The sequence below is a fragment of the Cyanidioschyzon merolae genome, chromosome 1, assembly GCF_000091205.1.
Source record: "Cyanidioschyzon merolae strain 10D DNA, chromosome 1, complete genome".
Lineage (NCBI taxonomy): Eukaryota > Rhodophyta > Bangiophyceae > Cyanidiales > Cyanidiaceae > Cyanidioschyzon > Cyanidioschyzon merolae.
Window position 1 is genome coordinate 212,234 of NC_010127.1, and position 18,605 is coordinate 230,838.

An 18,605-nucleotide genomic window follows, 5' to 3' on the forward strand; every position below is an offset into this window, starting at 1 on the left:
CGTGAAGCGTGCTTGGGGCCAATGGTGGCAAACGACCCATTGATCGTCTTATTGGAAGGAAAAGGGACAACAGTAGCCGACATTGGCGTCTCTGCTTCTCAACAGCTTGTTCTTGTGGTCCTGGGAACACCCGGATACAATTACAAAGAAATGACAGATTTCATTCACGGCCATCTTGCACCGAAATTGCAACTAGAGCGTACCTGGAACGTCGCGATCGCTATTAAGCACAGGACAGTCGGTTTGCGTTTCCAGTCGATGAGACGTCATTCGCTCGAAAAAGTCGGAGCTCATATGGGTATTCGGATAGAAAGAGCCCGTCATATGTGCGACCGAACTCGTTGAGAAATGGGACATCATCTGTTTCGGCTGGAACGGATTCATGTGGCGGCCTCATTTTCGCCCTAAGAGACGGCTTCCACAACAGCACCAAATACATCGAATAACTGATGACTCTTGCCTGACGTCTGGTGATGTCGTTCTGTTGCACAATGCGGCATTTCTCTCTTCCCCTAGCGTTCAAGCTTTTGTCGATTCTATCGAGGGGTAGAGCTGCTGTTCATTCCTGCGTACTCTACGTGGTTGAAACTCATCGGAAGGGTCTTCTCTATCGTGCAAACGTAGTGATCGCTCCACGAGGCAAATCGCTAAGGCCTTCAGCACACGGTGACACCGGGGCACATTTCGTCTTTCTTCCGCAAACCCTTCTCCGTCAATTACCGTCCGCATCTGGCGGCATAGTTAAGTGCGCTGTTTCTAAAACATTAAAGGACGGGCTGGGATATCCACTTCATAAGGTCAAGATGGAGCGAAGCGAGCGGGGCGCTTCGGCGACAGAAAAGCACCCAGAGCTGACAGAGCACCAAATTGCACAGAGGGCTCGAGAGGTCGAGGAATCCCTGATGTGATGCGTTCAATCAGAGGCAATAAACACGTGGAATTCGTGGATTGAAACTTGGACGCCGCCATAAATACCAGATGATATGTTGTGCTGAAGAAGAGACCCGTGGGGAGAACGTGAGCGAACTTCATGGGGCAGCCTCTCGGACTCGAATTGTACACGGAGAAACTGAAGCCGATTGCAGGCTGCAGGTCAAAAAGACTGGGAGGCGTCTGCGCGAGGAGATTAATATACTCTCTGGCTGCGAAACGTTCACGGACCTCTGACCGTTCGTCTATGTACAAGCTAACTTGGTGTCTGCGCCACTCGCGTCCAGTTTTTGGACGGAACTCTGTGTCGAATAATCCCGGCTCCCGGCACCAACTCTCTAACTTTTCTCTCACTGCGAAAAAGCCAGTCCAAATCGTCGAGGTCGGTCCACGCGATGGCTTGCAGACGGAGCGGCCTCTTCCGGTTGAGGACAGGACGGAGCTTATACGCCGCCTTGTACTCGACGCTGGATTGCACAAGGTTGAAGTTGGCAGTTTCGTCTCTGAAAAGCGAGTACCGCAAATGGCTCAAACGGAGCAGGTCATTGCTCGACTACAGGCTACTCTTTCCACCTCCGTGCAGAAGCACGTAACTTTTCCTGTTTTGGTGCCAAACGAGAAGCATCTCGAGCGAGCTTTGAACGCTGGCTGTCAGGATTTTGCAGTCTTTGTTTCATCCACGGAAGGGTTCAGCCAACGGAACCTAGGCTGCTCTGTAAGCGAGAGCCTCGAGAAGGTGGACACTATCTTTCGCCGGCTGGAACAGGAACCTAACCGCGACGCCTTTTCAGTTCGAGGGTATGTTTCATGCATTTTCATGTGCCCCTTCGATGGTGACGTATCCCCGGCTCATGTACGGCAAGTTGCGAGCGCACTGCTGGAGATGGGTTGCTACGAAGTGTCTCTCGGGGATACGCTCGGCATGGGAACTCCGGCTCATGTGCGGCGTCTTCTGGATGAACTTTTTGGTCACGAGACTAGAACGGCTGGCAAGTACGCCGTCCATTTCCATGATACATATGGCATGGCCGTTGCTAACATTTTATGTGCCATTGAAGAATACGATATTTGTGTAGTGGATAGCTCTGTTGGGGGTCTCGGCGGTTGTCCGTTTGCACCTGGCTCCACGGGAAATGTTGCCACAGAGGACGTCCTCTACCTATTGCAAGGCCTAGAACGAGCCGAAAGGGGGGTTGATCTAATGAAACTCACTAACATAGGGGCCTGGATTAATGCGAAATTCGGGCGTGAAACACGATCAAAAGCTGCTCTAGCCCTTTTGCGGAAGCAGCGCAGCGACGAAGGATAGGTTGCTTCTCTTGCGAATAGCTTCAATAATCTCTCTAGAAATTTGCGGTGCGCCAGACAGGCGCAAATAGGGCCTGCCTGATAGCAAGAGCGGTCGAAGTACTAGGACCAAGTTCTTTTACGCATACTCGCCGCTCAAACGGAAGGCGTCAGGAACCCTCTTCTGCCGAGGCGTCATGGCATCGCTGCCTTTCGAAGCAGTTGATTAGCGCGCAAGCGTTTCTGTATAGTGGAACGTTTGGGTTTTGAACATACTCTGAAGTATGCCGCATATGCCCGTATAAAGTGAACCATATCCATTTCAGACTAAAATGAAATAGATCCACTACGCTAGGTCTGACGTCAAAAGTACTGTTTTGGTTTCGTCTAGATAGCACCAGCACCAGACCTTGCCGGCATTTTCGGCGATTGCTTCCTTTTCCTCTCTCTCATCCCCAGTGTTGTACACGCAGCTCTCTCCTGGAACTCTGGCTCCATTGCCAGCAGTCGAATGATATTGATGGCTGCAGTAAATTCCAGATTACGCCGTTTCTAGCTGCTGTCAACTCAACTCCTTCACATGCGGAAGTTGTTACCTGCACTTCGCTCGGCGTTTCTATCTTGTTAGTATAAAGGCTCGGTGTGCCCTGTACAACGGCGACATGAGAGAGTGGTAAAGTGTTCAAATATGCCCTCCAGACCTCCTCTCCTAACAGTTGCACAGTGGCGCGTTACGCGTGCTTCGCCGCTTCCTAAATGTCCTTGACGGTCCGAAAGGCTGCCTCAACAACATCCCCGTTTTCCGCACCAGGGCCGAATCATAAGATCATGGGCTTATTCTGAGCGATCCCAACGGCGAATACTCTGTCCGCTGCACAAGCAAGCGCACGCTATTCAATTCAACAGAGGTTTTTTTAGAACGCGATACAATCTATTACGGAGCATTTTTAGAAAGGAATGTTAAGGCTGGAGAGCAAGTCGAGAAATATCGATCCGTCAACGCTTCGCTCTTCTAAAGTGGTGACGCACTCTACACTTGAAGTGATCTCTGGGATGAATCAGGCCCGAGTCCAGAACCAATTTCCATGCATAATTAAGAGAGTGAAGCCTCTGGTAGCATAACCCTCGAGAGTTATCATAGTGCTGTGGAATTCGAGTTCGACGATGGCAACAGAGAGACGTGATATCGGCTTTCAAACATGATCGCTAATTCGACGAGAGAAGCTTACTGAATTATTTGTAGTCAGCATATGAATAATTATTCAGTCGCCAACGTCAAATTTATTTTGTATTTAATGCAGAGGCGTGAGTAGTTTGACCCACACGCTGCCTTTTATCAGTGAGATCGAAAATTGAATAGTGCGCGATGCGCACATGTTACTAGGAAAGAAAGAAACGGTTTGATGCTTGCGCTTATGATTTGGATAAGGAAGAACATTGCTGCTGGAATCGCTCTTCAGCGACGTCATCCATTGTCCTGATTCCAGTGCCGTTTTGAATTCGAACGGCGAAGCGTTTAAGGAGTCACTCCGCAACGGCGATTACGAATACTGAAATTACGAATGCCCCCGTAGTCCCCAATTGATGCATACGAAATGTTGACTTTGCTCATCCGAAAAATCGGATACAAATCTCAAAGCAGGGACAGAGCGAGCAGCTCAGCCTTCCATTCTGATATGATACAGGACTAGGGACCGAGTCACGCCGTTCTGCGAGCGGCAACATAGGCAGCGATCTCTTGAGAATCGCACACCCCAAAAAGTTCGATACTTCACGAATATGGCTTGTTCGGGTTCAGGGTCACCCATTTCGTGTCGACGAAGATACGCCTTCGATAACGTCTCACAGGTTGGAGCCACTGGGAAAATTGCACAGTGCTTGCTCCAGTCTGCGTCCAGTTTCCTGATCCGTCCCGAAAAATCTGGCAGTAGGTGCGTGCGCGAAGATGTCGCTGCCTCATTGATACATCGGACAGGGTTGGACTCCTGGAGGCCAGGCAACGGCAGTAACGATGGGGTCTGTTTTAGGCAAAATAGCGGTAGAAACACCGCAATTTGAGCTTCTGAAACGCACTGATAGCTACGAGATACGAAAGTACGGTCCTTTGGTGGCTGCGGAGGTTCGTGCCTCAGAAGTTTTCGCGGGTCAAGAGCACAAAGGCAACAAGCTTGACAGTACCGGGTTCCGGCTACTAGCAAGCTATATTGGTGCGATCGGAAAACCTGCAAATGTTGCTGTGAGCGGCGAGCGGGCTGAATCCATCGCTATGACTTCACCAGTGGTTAACCAACCAGAGAAAATTGCCATGACGGCGCCTGTTGTGAGCCGCGCTGAAAAGGTTGCAATGACAGCTCCGGTAGTCACGTCAGACACAACAGAAAGCGGTTCTCGCAGTTCAGCAGGAGGGTTGCGCGGTCAGTCTGGCGCAATGAAGACCGAAGAAGGTGGCGTCATGGCTTTTTATCTGCCAAGCAAATACAGCTCCGTTGAAAGCGCTCCGAAGCCACTTGACGAGCGTGTCCATCTGGTCCAGATTCCACCGCGAAAGGTTGCCGTGGCTATTTTTAGCGGAAACACAGACATGCGCCGGTCAAGGACACAGGCAGAGGAACTTTTTGCTGCTCTGAAGGTGGACCAGATTCGGATGAAAGGAGATCCGGCATCCTTGGATGATGCAGTATGGTGGCTAGCACGGTACAATCCGCCCTGGTCACTTCCCTGGACAAAACGTAATGAAGTTCATATCGAACTCGAATCATGAGCTCAAAGCACTCGGAGCAGTGAACCAGTTTGTGCCTTACGCGGTGTTTATGCACTAGTTAGGGCTATGGCTAAGAAGATCGCGACTGCGGCAGACACGCTGCCAAGGATAGCGGCTGGCATGACTTTCCTCGTTTTGGCATATCTGATCCCGAACACGACAGTCAACACAAGGGAAACGCCAAGCGCAAGGGCTATTGATGATTGTGAGTATGCCACCCCAAGGAGTACCGCGGCACCTAAGCCGCTAATAATACTAGCCTTTGACTTGGTGCGCGCATAAGCACCCACCCCACCTACTGCCATAACGGCCGCATAGACAAGGGTAACAATTTTTACAGTCTCCGTCATCGTGGCGCGCAGCCGGCCGAGCCGGCTTCGTTTGGAGTTGTAAACTTCAGAGGGCGAAGCATGCAGCACTCTCCCAGCTCGAGACGGAACCAAAGCACGCCCAGGGAGAGCACTGCGCGGGACACCCACGCGAGGAAGCGTTGAAACCGAACAGTAAAGTTTGCTGCGCTCCTTATGAAAAACCTTCGCCTTATCTGGAACAACTACTGTAAACATAACTAGTCTCACAAACTGGAACTGGCGGTGGCGAACGCTACTCGAAAAGCTCGACAACAACAGCGAATTTGTTTGAGCTGGCTGTGCGCAAAGCGTGCACCTCCTGAACGCTTTGCAATCGCGCGCTGGAAGTCAGGATTGAACTAGATTCTCACGCCACTGGCTTTACAGCAACATGAGAATAAACTGGTACGAGTCCATTCAGCTAGCTTGCGCGTGCACATTAGAGTTTGGGTCTCTTTCCATTGCCGCTATGACCCGCCTTTGCTGGCTTTCTCTGCGAATGCTGCCTTTTCCTCGCATATTTCAGGCACTAAGTACGCGGGTGTCTCCTTTCTCGCAAGCTCCGTTGCCAGCTACCGGAAGAGGATAACGGCAACGTTCAGGCTCTGGTGGCGAAATTTTGGGTTGAAGCCGACGCATCTCATGCACAGAGGGAGGTCACGATCTACGCTTCGCTTGATATTCTCATCTTCTTTGTTCAAAGCCGCGGTACGCACGTCGCAGTCGTGGGGTTTGGTCGTGGTCATACTGTCTTTTTTTGTCCAAAATACCGCCTCTTCTGAAGTCTGCCTGTGGCGCAGGAAGACCGCTTCATCGCTTTGTAGATGTCATTTACTAATACTATAGGCACCGCTCGATGCGCCACTCTGTTTCCAGCACGGTGACGTACATTTTGGTCACGAGCTTCTTATTAGCGATCCCCAATGCTATTATTCTGTCTGGTGCTCGTTCAAGGGCACGCTGTTCCTTTCCATAGAGGATTTATTGAATGGGATATTGTACATGATGAAAAGAAGACCGAAAGGAAAATCCAAGCTGGAGAAAATCGAAAAATTCCTTTCGGTGAGGGCTCCATTCGTACAAAAAGATTTCTAAATCTCTACCGGAAGCGATATCTACGACGCCTGAACTGCGAGTCGAAGAACACATTCATTCAATATAGAAGAGGCAGGAGCCTCTAAGAGCATATTCCGTAAGAGGTACTATGTCAGTGCCGATTCCCGTTTCTTCGATGACTCCAGAACGAGGGTAATTGGGGTCTGTAACGGAATCGATTATTTTGCATGACGAGTATAATGCAATTTCGGCATGAGCTTGTGAAACAGTCGTCAAGGGACGACTCTGGATTCTTTTCCTGTTTCATTTAGCGACGCGAATGGATCCGCCCATGGGTTGCCTTGGACAGAAAGATCAGAACTTCAGAAGTGTGTGATTTGAGCATGCCACAAGCAAGGAACGACGGTGAGTGGAGGCTTCTACCTGTGAATTGAATAATGATATCGAATATTTTACGGAAATTTGTTCGAAAGCGTCGCGAATAATCGCAATGCTCACGATGTAACAAATTCTGACGGCAAAAAGTCGAATGAGTCACTCCGGAAATGCGGCCAAGAATCTTAAAACTGTGTATGAATCCACACGCCCTGGTCGCTGGAGTTCGAATGTCGAGGCTTTCTATGAAAACATAAAGTTTGGCAAAAATCGAAATGTGGGAACACCGCGAAGATTTCGGAGCCCCTTTTCGTTCTGGCGCTGGTGAAGCAAAACATGCGGACTTGGACATCACACCATGAAACCCTAGACACCCAATAACAAATGATTCCCCGTAGATAAAAAGGGTTGGGCTTTCCCTTCTGTAGGTTGAAGAAACTGTTTTTCCAAAAATTAAACTTGTTCGATAAAAGTAGGATGCCGCATGTGCCTCGAAAAAAGATAACAGCTGCTAGGCCCGCTTTCCCTGATTTCTTTCCCAATTCGTCTCCATTCTCCTTGCTTTGGAGGTACGGAGCTATGTTCTTTGATGATATTTAATCGAAAAAAGGCTCCATTGAAGATCTGAAAAGATGAGCCAGGTGCGATTTATGTATTTCCGCACTTGTGTATAAGGTCTTATATTTCTCTAATGGATGTAGAAGGGCGTTTTCCTCACCATTCGACCGTGAAATCCTTGTCCCATGCCCCAAGCGATTTGAATAACACTGCGGGATTTGTCTCGGAAGGTTCGGCATTCATTTCTCACGCAAAAAGCCAGGATTCAGCCTTCAGGGTCAGGGAATGCGGAGATTTTCCCCCGGATACGGAGAATGTGGGGTGAATAGAATACAGATCATTGCTCGGTACTCTCGAATAATGGAGCACCGCGAAGTTTCACCGATTACCCAGCAAAATCTTGCTCGACGTTCATATATCGGGCACCAGCCTTTCTGGATTTCTGACTGGATGATCCGCGTGCCCTACTCCAGGCATGCATCCACTGCCATCTCCCCGAGCCACTGATGTTTTGCATCGCTAGGCTCCAGCGTTTCAGCATCGCACCCCAAATTCGTACCGAAAGATGGCTTCGACATTTCGATAGACACATAGCCGTTTGGCGCTACGGAAGCCCGAGCCGCTTCCCGCGGTTGGTCGATGCGTTCATGCCTCGGTTTACGAAAGTGCTCGAGCACGTTGCGGGGCAAGCTCACGCCCACCAGAGAAAACCTCTCGCCTTCGATTGCAACGCAGTCGGACACTCCGTCAGCACATCGAACACCACCTCATGCATCCGTCTATGCTTCACGACAATGTTCTCTATCTGTGTCAGCGAACACCGGTACTCAAGACGCGCGTGTGCGTCGCTCTCAACATATCGACGTGAATCTTGCAGAATCGATCCCGGGTGTCGTGGTACGCTCTCATGGAAAGCGCAGGCGTGCTGCAAATGCGCGCCGCAGCCCCTTCAGTACCATACACTGCCACCATCATGCGACGCGACTCGAAGGTCATTACCATTCCAACCGGTTGAGCAAGCTGGCGCAAGCGCGCTTCTTGCCTCCCTACAGCCGAGGGCTTCGGCGATCCCAGCACGGTCTCATGTACTCCTGCCAGAGGTAGTGCGCATATGACCTTTGCTCGCTCACGTACGCTCTGGAGCGGGGCACAGGGCAGCTCATGGCGGGTGCGGGCAGCGATCTATCAGTCGGAGACCTCCGGTTCGACGGCTGGGAACCACTCGTCTTGAGACCCGCGAGCGTAAAATGGCGTTTGACAAGAGAGCACACGCTTTGTAGTGGATTGAACCAGAGGACAGCCTGGCACGCAGAGCAGCTCGACACCTGTCTCAACTGCGTACGGCTTGACCGCGTGTGATTGATGGCGACCGACGTTATCGAAGCGCTGAATAGAAGGATATGCGAAGGAGAAGCCAGTGAGCGTGCGTCGACGGAGGACGCGGTGTTGAGCGGTGCTGTACTTTTGGGAACGTGTAGGCGACCGCTGGATAACATCGTCGCTCGAGAAGGTGTTGTCGGAATGCTCGCGTGGCTCTTCTTTACGAACAGCTGTGTGCGCCTCCCTGAGTAGCCCTAGTCAGGTCTGCTAGTTCTCTAGAATAAGGTCGCATCGAGCGAGACGAAGACGCATCCCTGCAGAAGTAAGCTTTCGCGCCTCACTGCGACGTCGATAGAGCAGCGTTCAGCGCGGGACACTGGAGTCTAAGAGCGTGCTTTGCGCTTTGTCTACCCGCATCTCCTGCTCTCCGCTCGTGTGACGGGGTAGGGGATCTGCGCGCACTGGTGCCTCTCTGAGTGTACGATTCAGGAAACGTATGGAGTGGCTTTGATTCCCGTGGAGAGAATCTGCTAGGCAGAGAATGCTATGTTCTCTTTTGGATGTGCGCTGCTCAGGATGAAGGCATCGACACAGGTGGTTCATCGACCAGGTTAACGCGGATGTACTGACTCGTAGATTTCAAGGGGTTATTGTCTGGCTCGCTTCAGCGTAGGGAAAAGCGCCTTCTCGACCTTCCCGCAGTCTACAGGAAACCTTCATATTGCAGATTACCTACGATAAACAACGGACAAAAGTAGAAAGTTAGAGTAGGTAGAGGCTTTCCAACACTTTCTCCATCGAGGTAACTGCGCGCTTAAATTTTTGACAAGACATTACCACTGACCACGGATCCCATACAGCGGGATGGATGTTGGCTTTCAAGAAAGTGTCCATAATGGTGTTCCGCATCTTCAAGTATCATGACCCAGAATTCGTCTAGGATGCACAGATTGTTTTGAACATTCGATTGTGTACAGAGCCTGTCGTAATCGCCCGCCGCAGCGGATGCAGCATGGAGACAGTACGGCTCTGCTATACCACTGAGGGCGTCCGCTCGACGCACGGTTCGCTAGTCACAGGATCGGGATTTATCATTATTGTGAGAGCCTGGAATCTGTGCATACGCACTTTCTGCATGCAGCAGCACGAGGCGATATGCTAAGAGACCACCGCGATCAGGGCGACGCCCGGACACTGCTTTAGCACCCCTAGTCCCGGAATAAAGTGCGTTGCGGAGTTGCTGTTCAGGTCTCGCAACTGCAGCCAACACTGCAGAGGTGCACCGAGCACGAACCTGGCAGACTCGTCCTTCTCGCGGGACCTTCCGCCGAGAAGGAACAGTTTTGAAAATGCGGAAGTCTCTACCACCTTTTACAGCCTACCATAGAATACGAAAGCAGTTGTTATCTAGTTGCTAGATAGTGGCTAGTTTCTGTTCTTTTAGCGCAGTTGCAACTTGTAAGTGGATAGTTTCTTTCAGCGAGCTTTGATGAGCGGCGCATACCTTCTGGAATCATCCGCTCAGTGACGGAAGTAGCATGGAATTTTGGATAGTTTCTTTTCGAAAGAGTTGCTGCCAACAGTGTTCTATTGCAGACCGCACTACTGCAGCCGATTCCGGTTGATGCCGTGCTCATCAACGTGAAGCAGCGTTTGTAGCTCCTTTACAAGTATAGAGACGCAGCGAAAACTATATCTCGATGAAGTAGTGCACTGCTCTGGGCAAACTTGGCACTCAGAGCTGCGTCGCCTACTGAATCAACCGCGTTACGAAGCTGCTGGAGGACCTCATCGACCCGGCGCATGCAGCGTATGAGACTTCCCTCAAAAACTTTCGCAAGTTTCAAGGCTTCAGAGAATGGCTGGCCTTTGCACCACGCATGAATAGCGGAAATGATGTTGGGGTCCCAGTTTGGTTCCTCACAAACGTATTCCCATCGCAGACCGGCGTCTCTTTGGACTCGGGCAATACGGCCCACGACGCGGTGAATATCCTGCTGTACCTTTTGCAAATGTTCTCTGATATCCGCATCTTCTGCTACAGCCATTTGGCTGTCTTTGGCTTTCTCATCCAGCACAAAACCGCTCAGAATGGCCGGTATCAGGGGCTCTGGCATGTCCCTGAGGATGCCTTCGAAGATGCATTCAGTCAAGATGAGTTCGTTTGCTGCGCTGATCTCGCAGCATACGCGGCCCTTGGGAGAGAGCTGTTTGTTTTCGTCGAGGTAACCGAGCGCGTGAAGAACCCGATTCATCGCTTCGAGCTCGGCAGCATGAATAAGATGACTTCTGACACGTAAGTCCCTCTGGATTTTCTCCGCTTGTGGAGCAAGTTGGAGACGCAGCCCATAGAGTTTGATATCCTCATGTAACTCGGGTTTCGATGCAGCGCACTTGCGCATTTCCTGCACTAAGCATCGGCGTTCGTGCATCAACGCACGCAAACTTTTTTCCCGAATGCCAAAGTCGTAAATCGGGTCCAAGAGCGGCAAGCCGCCGCCAACCGAGGCGTAATGGCGCTCTGCCGACTGCACGCGTTCGCTGATGATGGAGCGACTCATTTCTGTATCGACTGTTTCGGGCATTTCGATGCAAACCGCCGATATCAACTGGATCAGTGAGCGTTGCAAGTTTTGTAGACGCCATACACCGTCGACTTTTCTTCGGAATACGGAAAATCCGTGTGTCTTATTCGGAAGGCCGCAGCATTTTGGATCCATAACGACGGACCAGTGCTGGTCATCCCGTAGTTTCAGAAGCCGACCATTCTTCAAAAATAAGTCAACATTCTCGCACCGGTAGTAGCGTGATATGTTCCGGTCTATTTCAGCTAATCTCTGATTCAATTTGTAGAATTGCTCCACCTCTTCTTCTTCGTGTGTAAAGTGCATTTGCTTCATTTCGGCCTCTAGGTTTTCCAATTCCGCAACCGCGTTTTCCGCCCGTTTCACTGCCTGAAATTGGGCGAAGGACCGGACCATAATTTGCTCCGGACGAGACTCCTCTGACCGTTGTAAATTCAGTAGCATATTGTAGCCAAGGCGGAAAGCGCTGGTCAACTCGTCCGGACGACCAGAGAGGATTCGACGCAGGCAATCCTCGTTGGTGTCATCTTCCAGTCTCAGAATCACAATGCCCCGCTCATCCAGACCTCTGCGCCCAGCACGGCCGGACATTTGGATGTACTCGCCACTCGTGATGTACCGCACATTGCGCCCGTCGAACTTTTTCAACGCAGTGAAGAAAACCATCCGCGCAGGCATGTTCAGTCCCAGGGAAAATGTTTCTGTAGCCAACAGAACTTTCACGAGACCCTCCTGAAACAGAATCTCGACGATTTCCTTAACAATGGGAAACAAACCTGAATGATGAACACCAACGCCTCGTTTCAGCATTTCGAGCATCGTGCCGATCTGGTCCAGCTGTTGGTCTTGCGAGTTCAACGTCGCCATTGCATTCTGGTAGACGTTTTCGACGAGTGCTTTCTCTTCCTCGCCATTCAGGTCCATTCCAGAGATGCAGCGCGCCAGAGCTTCACAATCCTTGCGGCTGAACGAGAAAACAATCATTGGCTGCAAGTCCTGATCGATTGCAAACCGAATGATTTTCCGAAACTCCGCATTCGAGAGGGTGCGGCCTCTGCTCGGTCCGCGAAATCGATCAATCCTTAAATCCTTCCGGATTCGTTCGAAATTTTTGCGATAGAATCTGCCGCCCTCGTCTTTTAACAAAACGAGTCGGTCTTCCTGATTGGAAAGCGCGAAATGGCGAAGCGGCACGGGTCGTTTTTCGGTATAAACTGTATGACAGGGGGCTTGATGGAGTGCCACAATCCATTCGGCAAATTCTTCGGCGTTCGGAATTGTTGCCGAAAGGAAGACGAAGCGAACACTGTCTGGAAGCAGAATAATGCTCTCCTCCCAGACGACGCCACGCTCACGATCGCGCATGTAATGAACTTCGTCGAAGATGACCCAAGCGGCCTCTCGAACAACATCGGAGCCCCTGTACAACATGGATCGCAAAATCTCAGTGGTCATGATCAAACAGCTCGCATTTGGGTTCAGCGTCACATCACCCGTAATGAGACCAACATCATTGAATTCGCTTTGAAATTCTCGATATTTCTGGTTGCTTAGAGCCTTAATTGGCGAGGTATAGATGACCCGACGATGCTCACGAAGCGAGAGCGCAATAGCGTATTCTGCAATGGCAGTCTTTCCGGCTGAGGTATGCGCTGCAACCATGACAGATTCTCCCGCTTCCAAGCATTTGCAAGCTTCAATCTGGAACAAGTCTAAAGCAAACGGGAATTCTTTCGCTGGGGGGCGTCCTTTCGGTGGCCAAACAGACAGCTTAGAAGAATCATATTCAGAGAGTGACGCTGGAATAGACACAGTATGGACGCACGCGCAACGACTACCTGTGGAGAGGTCGAGCACGCTCAGATCATCTATCACAGCGTCAGCTTGGGAAGGCTCTGAAAGAGAGGTTTTGCCGGTTTCTGTCAGGGTTTCAAGCGTCAGCGTCCTCGGCCGCGAGCCACTGAGCAGAGGGTGTTTGAGCCGCAGCTCCGCCGCGCTCTGCCCAATCCAGGGCGGATCAGACTCGACCTTTGAGCCGGTTGGATCCAATGCATGCTGAGCAGCCGGACGAAAGCGCTTCCTATTTCCATCGCGACGAGCACGGTGCGGGACCCACGAGTTGGAGCCGTGCTGTGCTTCGCGACGCTTGGTCGCTGTCGTTGAGCGCTTCTGTTCAGCTTCTGAGCCTAGCACCTGCTTGGCGTGTACTTTTTTTCTCATTATTCTGTAAAAGCGCAGAGGACTCGTAGGTTCGTGCCAACTTTAACACCAAACACAAAGCGAGTTTGAACAGCGCCTGATGAAATCGAGTCTCAAACACAATTCTCTGTGCACGAAGCCCGACGCTATTACGCCCCAGATTCGCTGCTCATATGCATACGAATAAGTATCTCTGTTTCTGGGAAAGGGCTTGTTATGGCAAAATATCTGAGGACAGCAAGAAATCTCCTGCGCGAAACAACGTCACCAGGTGAGAATTATATGGTTGGCTGTTTCTTATATGAGAAGGAAGGCCTCGAAACTCTGTATACAGCGTGAAATATCACCTCGGCCCGGACCTGAGAACCTCTGCGGCTTGGGTGCGAGGCAGGTCGTTTCACGCGCTAAGGAAGCGCGAGTGGGACGGTCATTACCATTCCAACCGGTTGAGCAAGCTGGCGCAAGCGCGCTGCTTGCCTCCCTACAGCCGAGGGCTTCGGCGATCCCAGCACGGTCTCATGTACTCCTGCCAGAGGTAGTGCGCATATGATCTTTGCTCGCTCACGTACGCTCTGGAGCGGGGCACAGGGCAGCTCATGGCGGGTGCGGGCAGCGATCTATCAGTCGGAGACCTCCGGTTCGACGGCTGGGAACCACTCGTCTTGAGACCCGCGAGCGTAAAATGGCGTTTGACAAGAGAGCACACGCTTTGTAGTGGATTGAACCAGAGGACAGCCTGGCACGCAGAGCAGCTCGACACCTGCCTCAACTGCGTACGGCTTGACCGCGTGTGATTGATGGCGACCGACGTTATCGAAGCGCTGAATAGAAGGATATGCGAAGGAGAAGTCAGTGAGCGTGCGTCGACGGAGGACGCAGTGTTGAGCGGTGCTGTACTTTTGGGAACGTGTAGGCGACCGCTGGATAACATCGTCGCTCGAGAAGGTGTTGTCGGAATGCTCGCGTGGCTCTTCTTTACGAACAGCTGTGTGCGCCTCCCTGAGTAGCCCTAGTCAGGTCTGCCAGTTCTCTAGAATAAGGTCGCATCGAGCGAGACGAAGACGTATCCCTGCAGAGGTAAGCTTTCGCGCCTCACTGCGACGTCGATAGTGCAGCGTTCAGCGCGGGACGCTGGAGTCTAAGAGCGTGCTTTGCGCTTTGTCTACCCGCATCTCCTGCTCTCCGCTCGTGTGACGGGGTAGGGGATCTGCGCGCACTGGTGCCTCTCTGAGTGTACGATTCAGGAAACGTATGGAGTGGCTTTGATCCCCGTGGAGAGAATCTGCTAGGCAGAGAATGCTATGTTCTCTTTTGGATGTGCGCTGCTCAGGATGAAGGCTTCGACACAGGTGGTTCATCGACCAGGTTAACGCGGATGTACTGACTCGTAGATTTCAAGGGGTTATTGTCTGGCGCGCCTCAGCGTAGGGGAAAGCGCCTTCTCGACCTTCCCGCAGTCTACAGGAAACCTTCATATTGCAGATTACCTACGATAAACAACGGACAAAAGTAGAAAGGTAGAGTAGGTACAGGCTTTCCAGAATTTACTGCTGTGGGCATAACGCCGGTTGGTGTCACGACATGCTGTACCGAGAACCTCAGTTGAGGAAGACGTTCCATCTCAATGTTTTCGGAACGCAAACGTGCATGGGGAAAAGCTCTATGAGTGTAGCTGCAACAAACCTCGGTGGGTACGCGCACATGCGCAAACTTCACATCTGAAGCAGTGCTGCACTTCGCACATGTACACTGGGGAGAGCATCGGGAGACCTGGAATGACATTGCGTGCTCGTTTCTCATCTGGATGCAATAACTGACTTACTTGTGGTATCTGGCGGAAAGAAGCGAGCATTTTTCCCGCTCAGAAACGGCCTTTATCCGTTTAATATACAGTATGGGTTGCTGATCTTCGAATAAAGCGGAGTTGTGGAGCAAGCTGCATTGATTCGCGGGATGGATAGAGCCTCGTCTGATCCAGCTGACAAGTAATGCATATTGTCTCGTTACCGTGCACAACCTGCAATGATGTTCTCTGCTCTGCATGGCGGATATTTCCATCCTTAGAGGGAACGTTCTCAGCGGATGGCATTGTTTGATATGTCACAAAAGATGGAATACGGGCACAGTTCTTAGTGTTGCAGCCGGAACTCGCAACCCTGCCTGCTGACGGTAGCCGGCTCAGACGGTGGGGTCGTAGAGTCAATTTTGCGTTAGGCCCTTTCGCGGTGCAAGCCTCTGATATGCTTTCATATATTCAACGTTGACGTGGTTCATGGCGAGACTCAGGCACCCTACTCATTCGGAAAACTCTGCATCATAAAAGCTGTTTAGTGCATTTCGTGCAAACGAGGCGTCTCTTCCGTCTTATAAAGGATGAAAGGGAAGGAAGAAGGAAAAATTGAGGCGCTGCAGTTCTGGACGAAGGTGCTCGAGCGAGGCCAGTTTCACCTTTTTGAGTTTGACTGGAGAAGCAGTTCGACGACTGGTTGCTATTCAGCTCTTACTTATGGACTCGTTCGGCATTTTGCCACCTACCTGTGCACCGAGCACGCAGCACTCGCGGAGAAAGGCTTTCCTGCAGCAGGTTCGAGCGCGTCGTGCTCCCCGCCGACGCCGGGTGACGCCCGGCTCATCTTCTGGTGCGCTGACCAATGCGTAGAGTGTTTGGTACCACCCAAGATACGACGGCTTGCAAATGATAGACTTGTATTCACGAAGAGCGTCACCAGAGAGGACCTAAAGGACACGGCGCACACCATATTGGTGCTGGTATCCCTGAGTCCAAACTTGTGCAGGCGATCGGAGTTCTTGGACTCGCTCCTGCTTCCGGCTTTACTGTTTGAGAAACCACCACAGAACCTGACAATAGTGATGGCTATCCGACCTCTTGAATTTCATGGATGTATATGTGATAGCTTGCGATCGAATGCGACGAGCTGCTGGACTTTCATATCAAAGTCTTGTTTTGTTGGATGGACTCGGGTGCCGCTGCGTGGCCGATGCGTTCACTACGGTTTCGAATGTAGTACGGAGGGAGAGCATTTATGGCGGCTGAGCGGGAAGCAGCTAAGCGTTGTCGAATGGGCCTCGCAGCTGGACACACTGCCCTGTCTGTATGACGCGCGCGGTGTGTTTTCCAAGGCATCCCCGGGGGCCAGATTGGAGCCATACGCTGCTACCGTCCACACTGAGCCGGTTGAAGTGAACTCGAACGCAAAGATGGGCAGTGTGGCCAATCTTCAACCATCCACGGAAACGAAGGCAGAGCCGCTCGAGAGCTTCCTTACATCTTTGCCGTTCCGAGTTTCTCTTTCGGAGCGGGAGGAACGCTCGCGATCGCGCCTAAAACTGCCATTTGAGCATTTTGATGAGAGCACGGCAGATGCGATTATCAAAAGTCCTGAAGGTTTTGTAATTTTTGAAAATGCCGAAGCGGATGAGCCGGGTAGTGACCCCGAAATCTCAAGCGACGAGGATCTAGACGTTTGACTGCAACTGGAAACTCGACATGCCCAGCACGATGAACCAATGTGAACGGGCTACCGCTGCCAAACGTCTCATGGATTCCGGGATGCATGCTTATCATGTTGCCTTTACGCTCGTTGTTCGAGTCGACAAATCAGCGTTTTCCAGACAACGCCCCGTAAAGTTGAACGCGGCGCCTGCATGTTTGCTTTGTGACAGGCATAAACATACTGGCTTGTCGCGTTTCCAGTCATAGAGCGTTCCATGCGTGAGAAGGATAGATGCATACCGCTAGCGCTATCGTGCGCCATATATGGAAGGCTTTGAAACTTGTTTTCATGCGGGACAAGGGCCACAGTGGACAGGAAATCCGCTGTACCCATTTTGGCGTACCTCTGCTGATGATCGTTCAATCATGCGGCACTGTTGTTGCTTGGCGCGTTGCGCTGGAATGGTTTGCAGCACTCTAAATGACTCTTTCAGAAGCCCGACGAAATACATCTGCAGATTGCGCAACACACATTGCTACGGACGCTCGCCCTTTCTGGATAAGGACAACACGTATATTCCTGGCTCTGAGCCCCCGGGACCCAGGAACGAGTAACAGCGCATTACCGTACCCGCTGTTCCCTGATCGCATGTGAGATTGAAATGGGATACTGGATTGCGCGCTTTGTTCTTGCCTTTCGATGTTTTCCGATTTTTCGATGTATAGCTTCGACGTTCGAAGTGCAGAATTAAAGGTCTACGGATTCGCTTGCAGTGTTTGGGTTTCTCGCTCGTCTTTTCGGTGTCGCTCCTTCGATTCTTTGCGTCAGGGATTCGATTCGCCACTGGAATCAGGATGATTCGCAGCGTCATTGAATAAAAGGTGCGTAAAGAATCGATGTCATTATCCAATTCACACGAGCAAGCCTCGCCGCTTCTCCATCCCTACGAGAATACTGCTAAAATCACGCATTCGTCAAGTTTTCAATCTTTATGTCTCAGGCAACTGGTGGACGTAGCATTTCGCGCCACTGGATAGCCGACGAAAAATACTCGATGTCCGCTCTTGACGACTTCTTCGGACGCTCACGCCGAATGTTCGCTGATCTTCTCACGTCACATAATAGATTCCGTTCAATGCACGATTCATCATCTCTTTGGTACGAACGAGGAATCGGCATTCCACAGCCGCACAATATCTCTCTTGAAATATGTTCCTAGAGTCTCGCATCTCTTCTGTTTGCAGGAGACTGGATCTTGGACTTTGGCTTCAGTCGTCGCTGAAATCATTTATACTCTAAAGTACATTACTCCGCTGCACAAAGAGAATGTAGACGGATCAATGTTCCGCGCATTGTTCTCCATCCTGGATTTTCCTTTCGGTACTTGTTTCATAATGCGCATCATCGCGTTCCACAAATCCTCTGTCGAATAGAACGTTGCAAACTTGCATGTCCAGCAGCCGGAATGCTCACTGAGAGCATCGCCTAGAAGATGCTCGTTTGCATAGGGAATGTCGCCGCTCGCGGGAACGACGAAGGGCGTCAATGAGGATCTTCAGTTCCCCTCGAAAGTGTGCACCGAGCAGTGATGTAAGCGTACACGCGCTACAGAGTAGCATTAGGAGAAGGAGGTGCAATGGAAGTATGAGAACGCTTTATCACAGCCAAAAGTCTTTGCCGTGAAGGACCCAGCGTGGATGTATTTGAAGAAGATGAAAATGGCTCGCGG

The 18,605-nt window shown here is 51.1% G+C and overlaps 5 protein-coding genes and 2 non-coding genes across 7 annotated transcripts; 5 read left to right on the forward strand and 2 right to left on the reverse strand.

Annotated features, from left to right (window-relative positions):
• Positions 1–1,177: 1,177 nt before the first annotated feature.
• Positions 1,178–2,239, forward strand: CYME_CMA068C (hydroxymethylglutaryl-CoA lyase, mitochondrial precursor; the record flags this gene model as incomplete). Its single annotated transcript, XM_005535007.1, has 1 exon — positions 1,178–2,239. The coding sequence occupies one exon, from the start codon at positions 1,178–1,180 to the stop codon at positions 2,237–2,239; it is 1,062 nt and encodes a 353-aa protein (XP_005535064.1).
• A 1,989-nt stretch (positions 2,240–4,228) lies between these two features.
• CYME_CMA069C (hypothetical protein, conserved) lies at positions 4,229–4,978 on the forward strand (the record flags this gene model as incomplete). Its single annotated transcript, XM_005535008.1, has 1 exon — positions 4,229–4,978. The coding sequence occupies one exon, from the start codon at positions 4,229–4,231 to the stop codon at positions 4,976–4,978; it is 750 nt and encodes a 249-aa protein (XP_005535065.1).
• Positions 4,979–5,025: 47 nt separating this feature from the next.
• CYME_CMA070C (hypothetical protein, conserved) lies at positions 5,026–5,544 on the reverse strand (the record flags this gene model as incomplete). The annotated part of the gene is made up of 1 exon (XM_005535009.1): positions 5,026–5,544. One exon carries the CDS (start codon positions 5,542–5,544, stop codon positions 5,026–5,028), a length of 519 nt encoding a protein of 172 aa, XP_005535066.1.
• Positions 5,545–8,317: 2,773 nt separating this feature from the next.
• Positions 8,318–10,122, forward strand: CYME_CMA071T. Its single transcript, XR_002461196.1, has one exon. It is a non-coding gene; the product is annotated as a hypothetical transcript (transcript).
• A 179-nt stretch (positions 10,123–10,301) lies between these two features.
• Positions 10,302–13,442, reverse strand: CYME_CMA072C (probable nuclear exosomal RNA helicase MTR4; the record flags this gene model as incomplete). Its single annotated transcript, XM_005535010.1, has 1 exon — positions 10,302–13,442. One exon carries the CDS (start codon positions 13,440–13,442, stop codon positions 10,302–10,304), a length of 3,141 nt encoding a protein of 1,046 aa, XP_005535067.1.
• A 149-nt stretch (positions 13,443–13,591) lies between these two features.
• CYME_CMA073T lies at positions 13,592–15,747 on the forward strand. Its single transcript, XR_002461197.1, has one exon. It is a non-coding gene; the product is annotated as a hypothetical transcript (transcript).
• Positions 15,748–15,794: 47 nt separating this feature from the next.
• Positions 15,795–16,910, forward strand: CYME_CMA074C (hypothetical protein; the record flags this gene model as incomplete). Its single annotated transcript, XM_005535011.1, has 1 exon — positions 15,795–16,910. The coding sequence occupies one exon, from the start codon at positions 15,795–15,797 to the stop codon at positions 16,908–16,910; it is 1,116 nt and encodes a 371-aa protein (XP_005535068.1).
• Between the last annotated feature and the right edge of the window lie 1,695 nt (positions 16,911–18,605).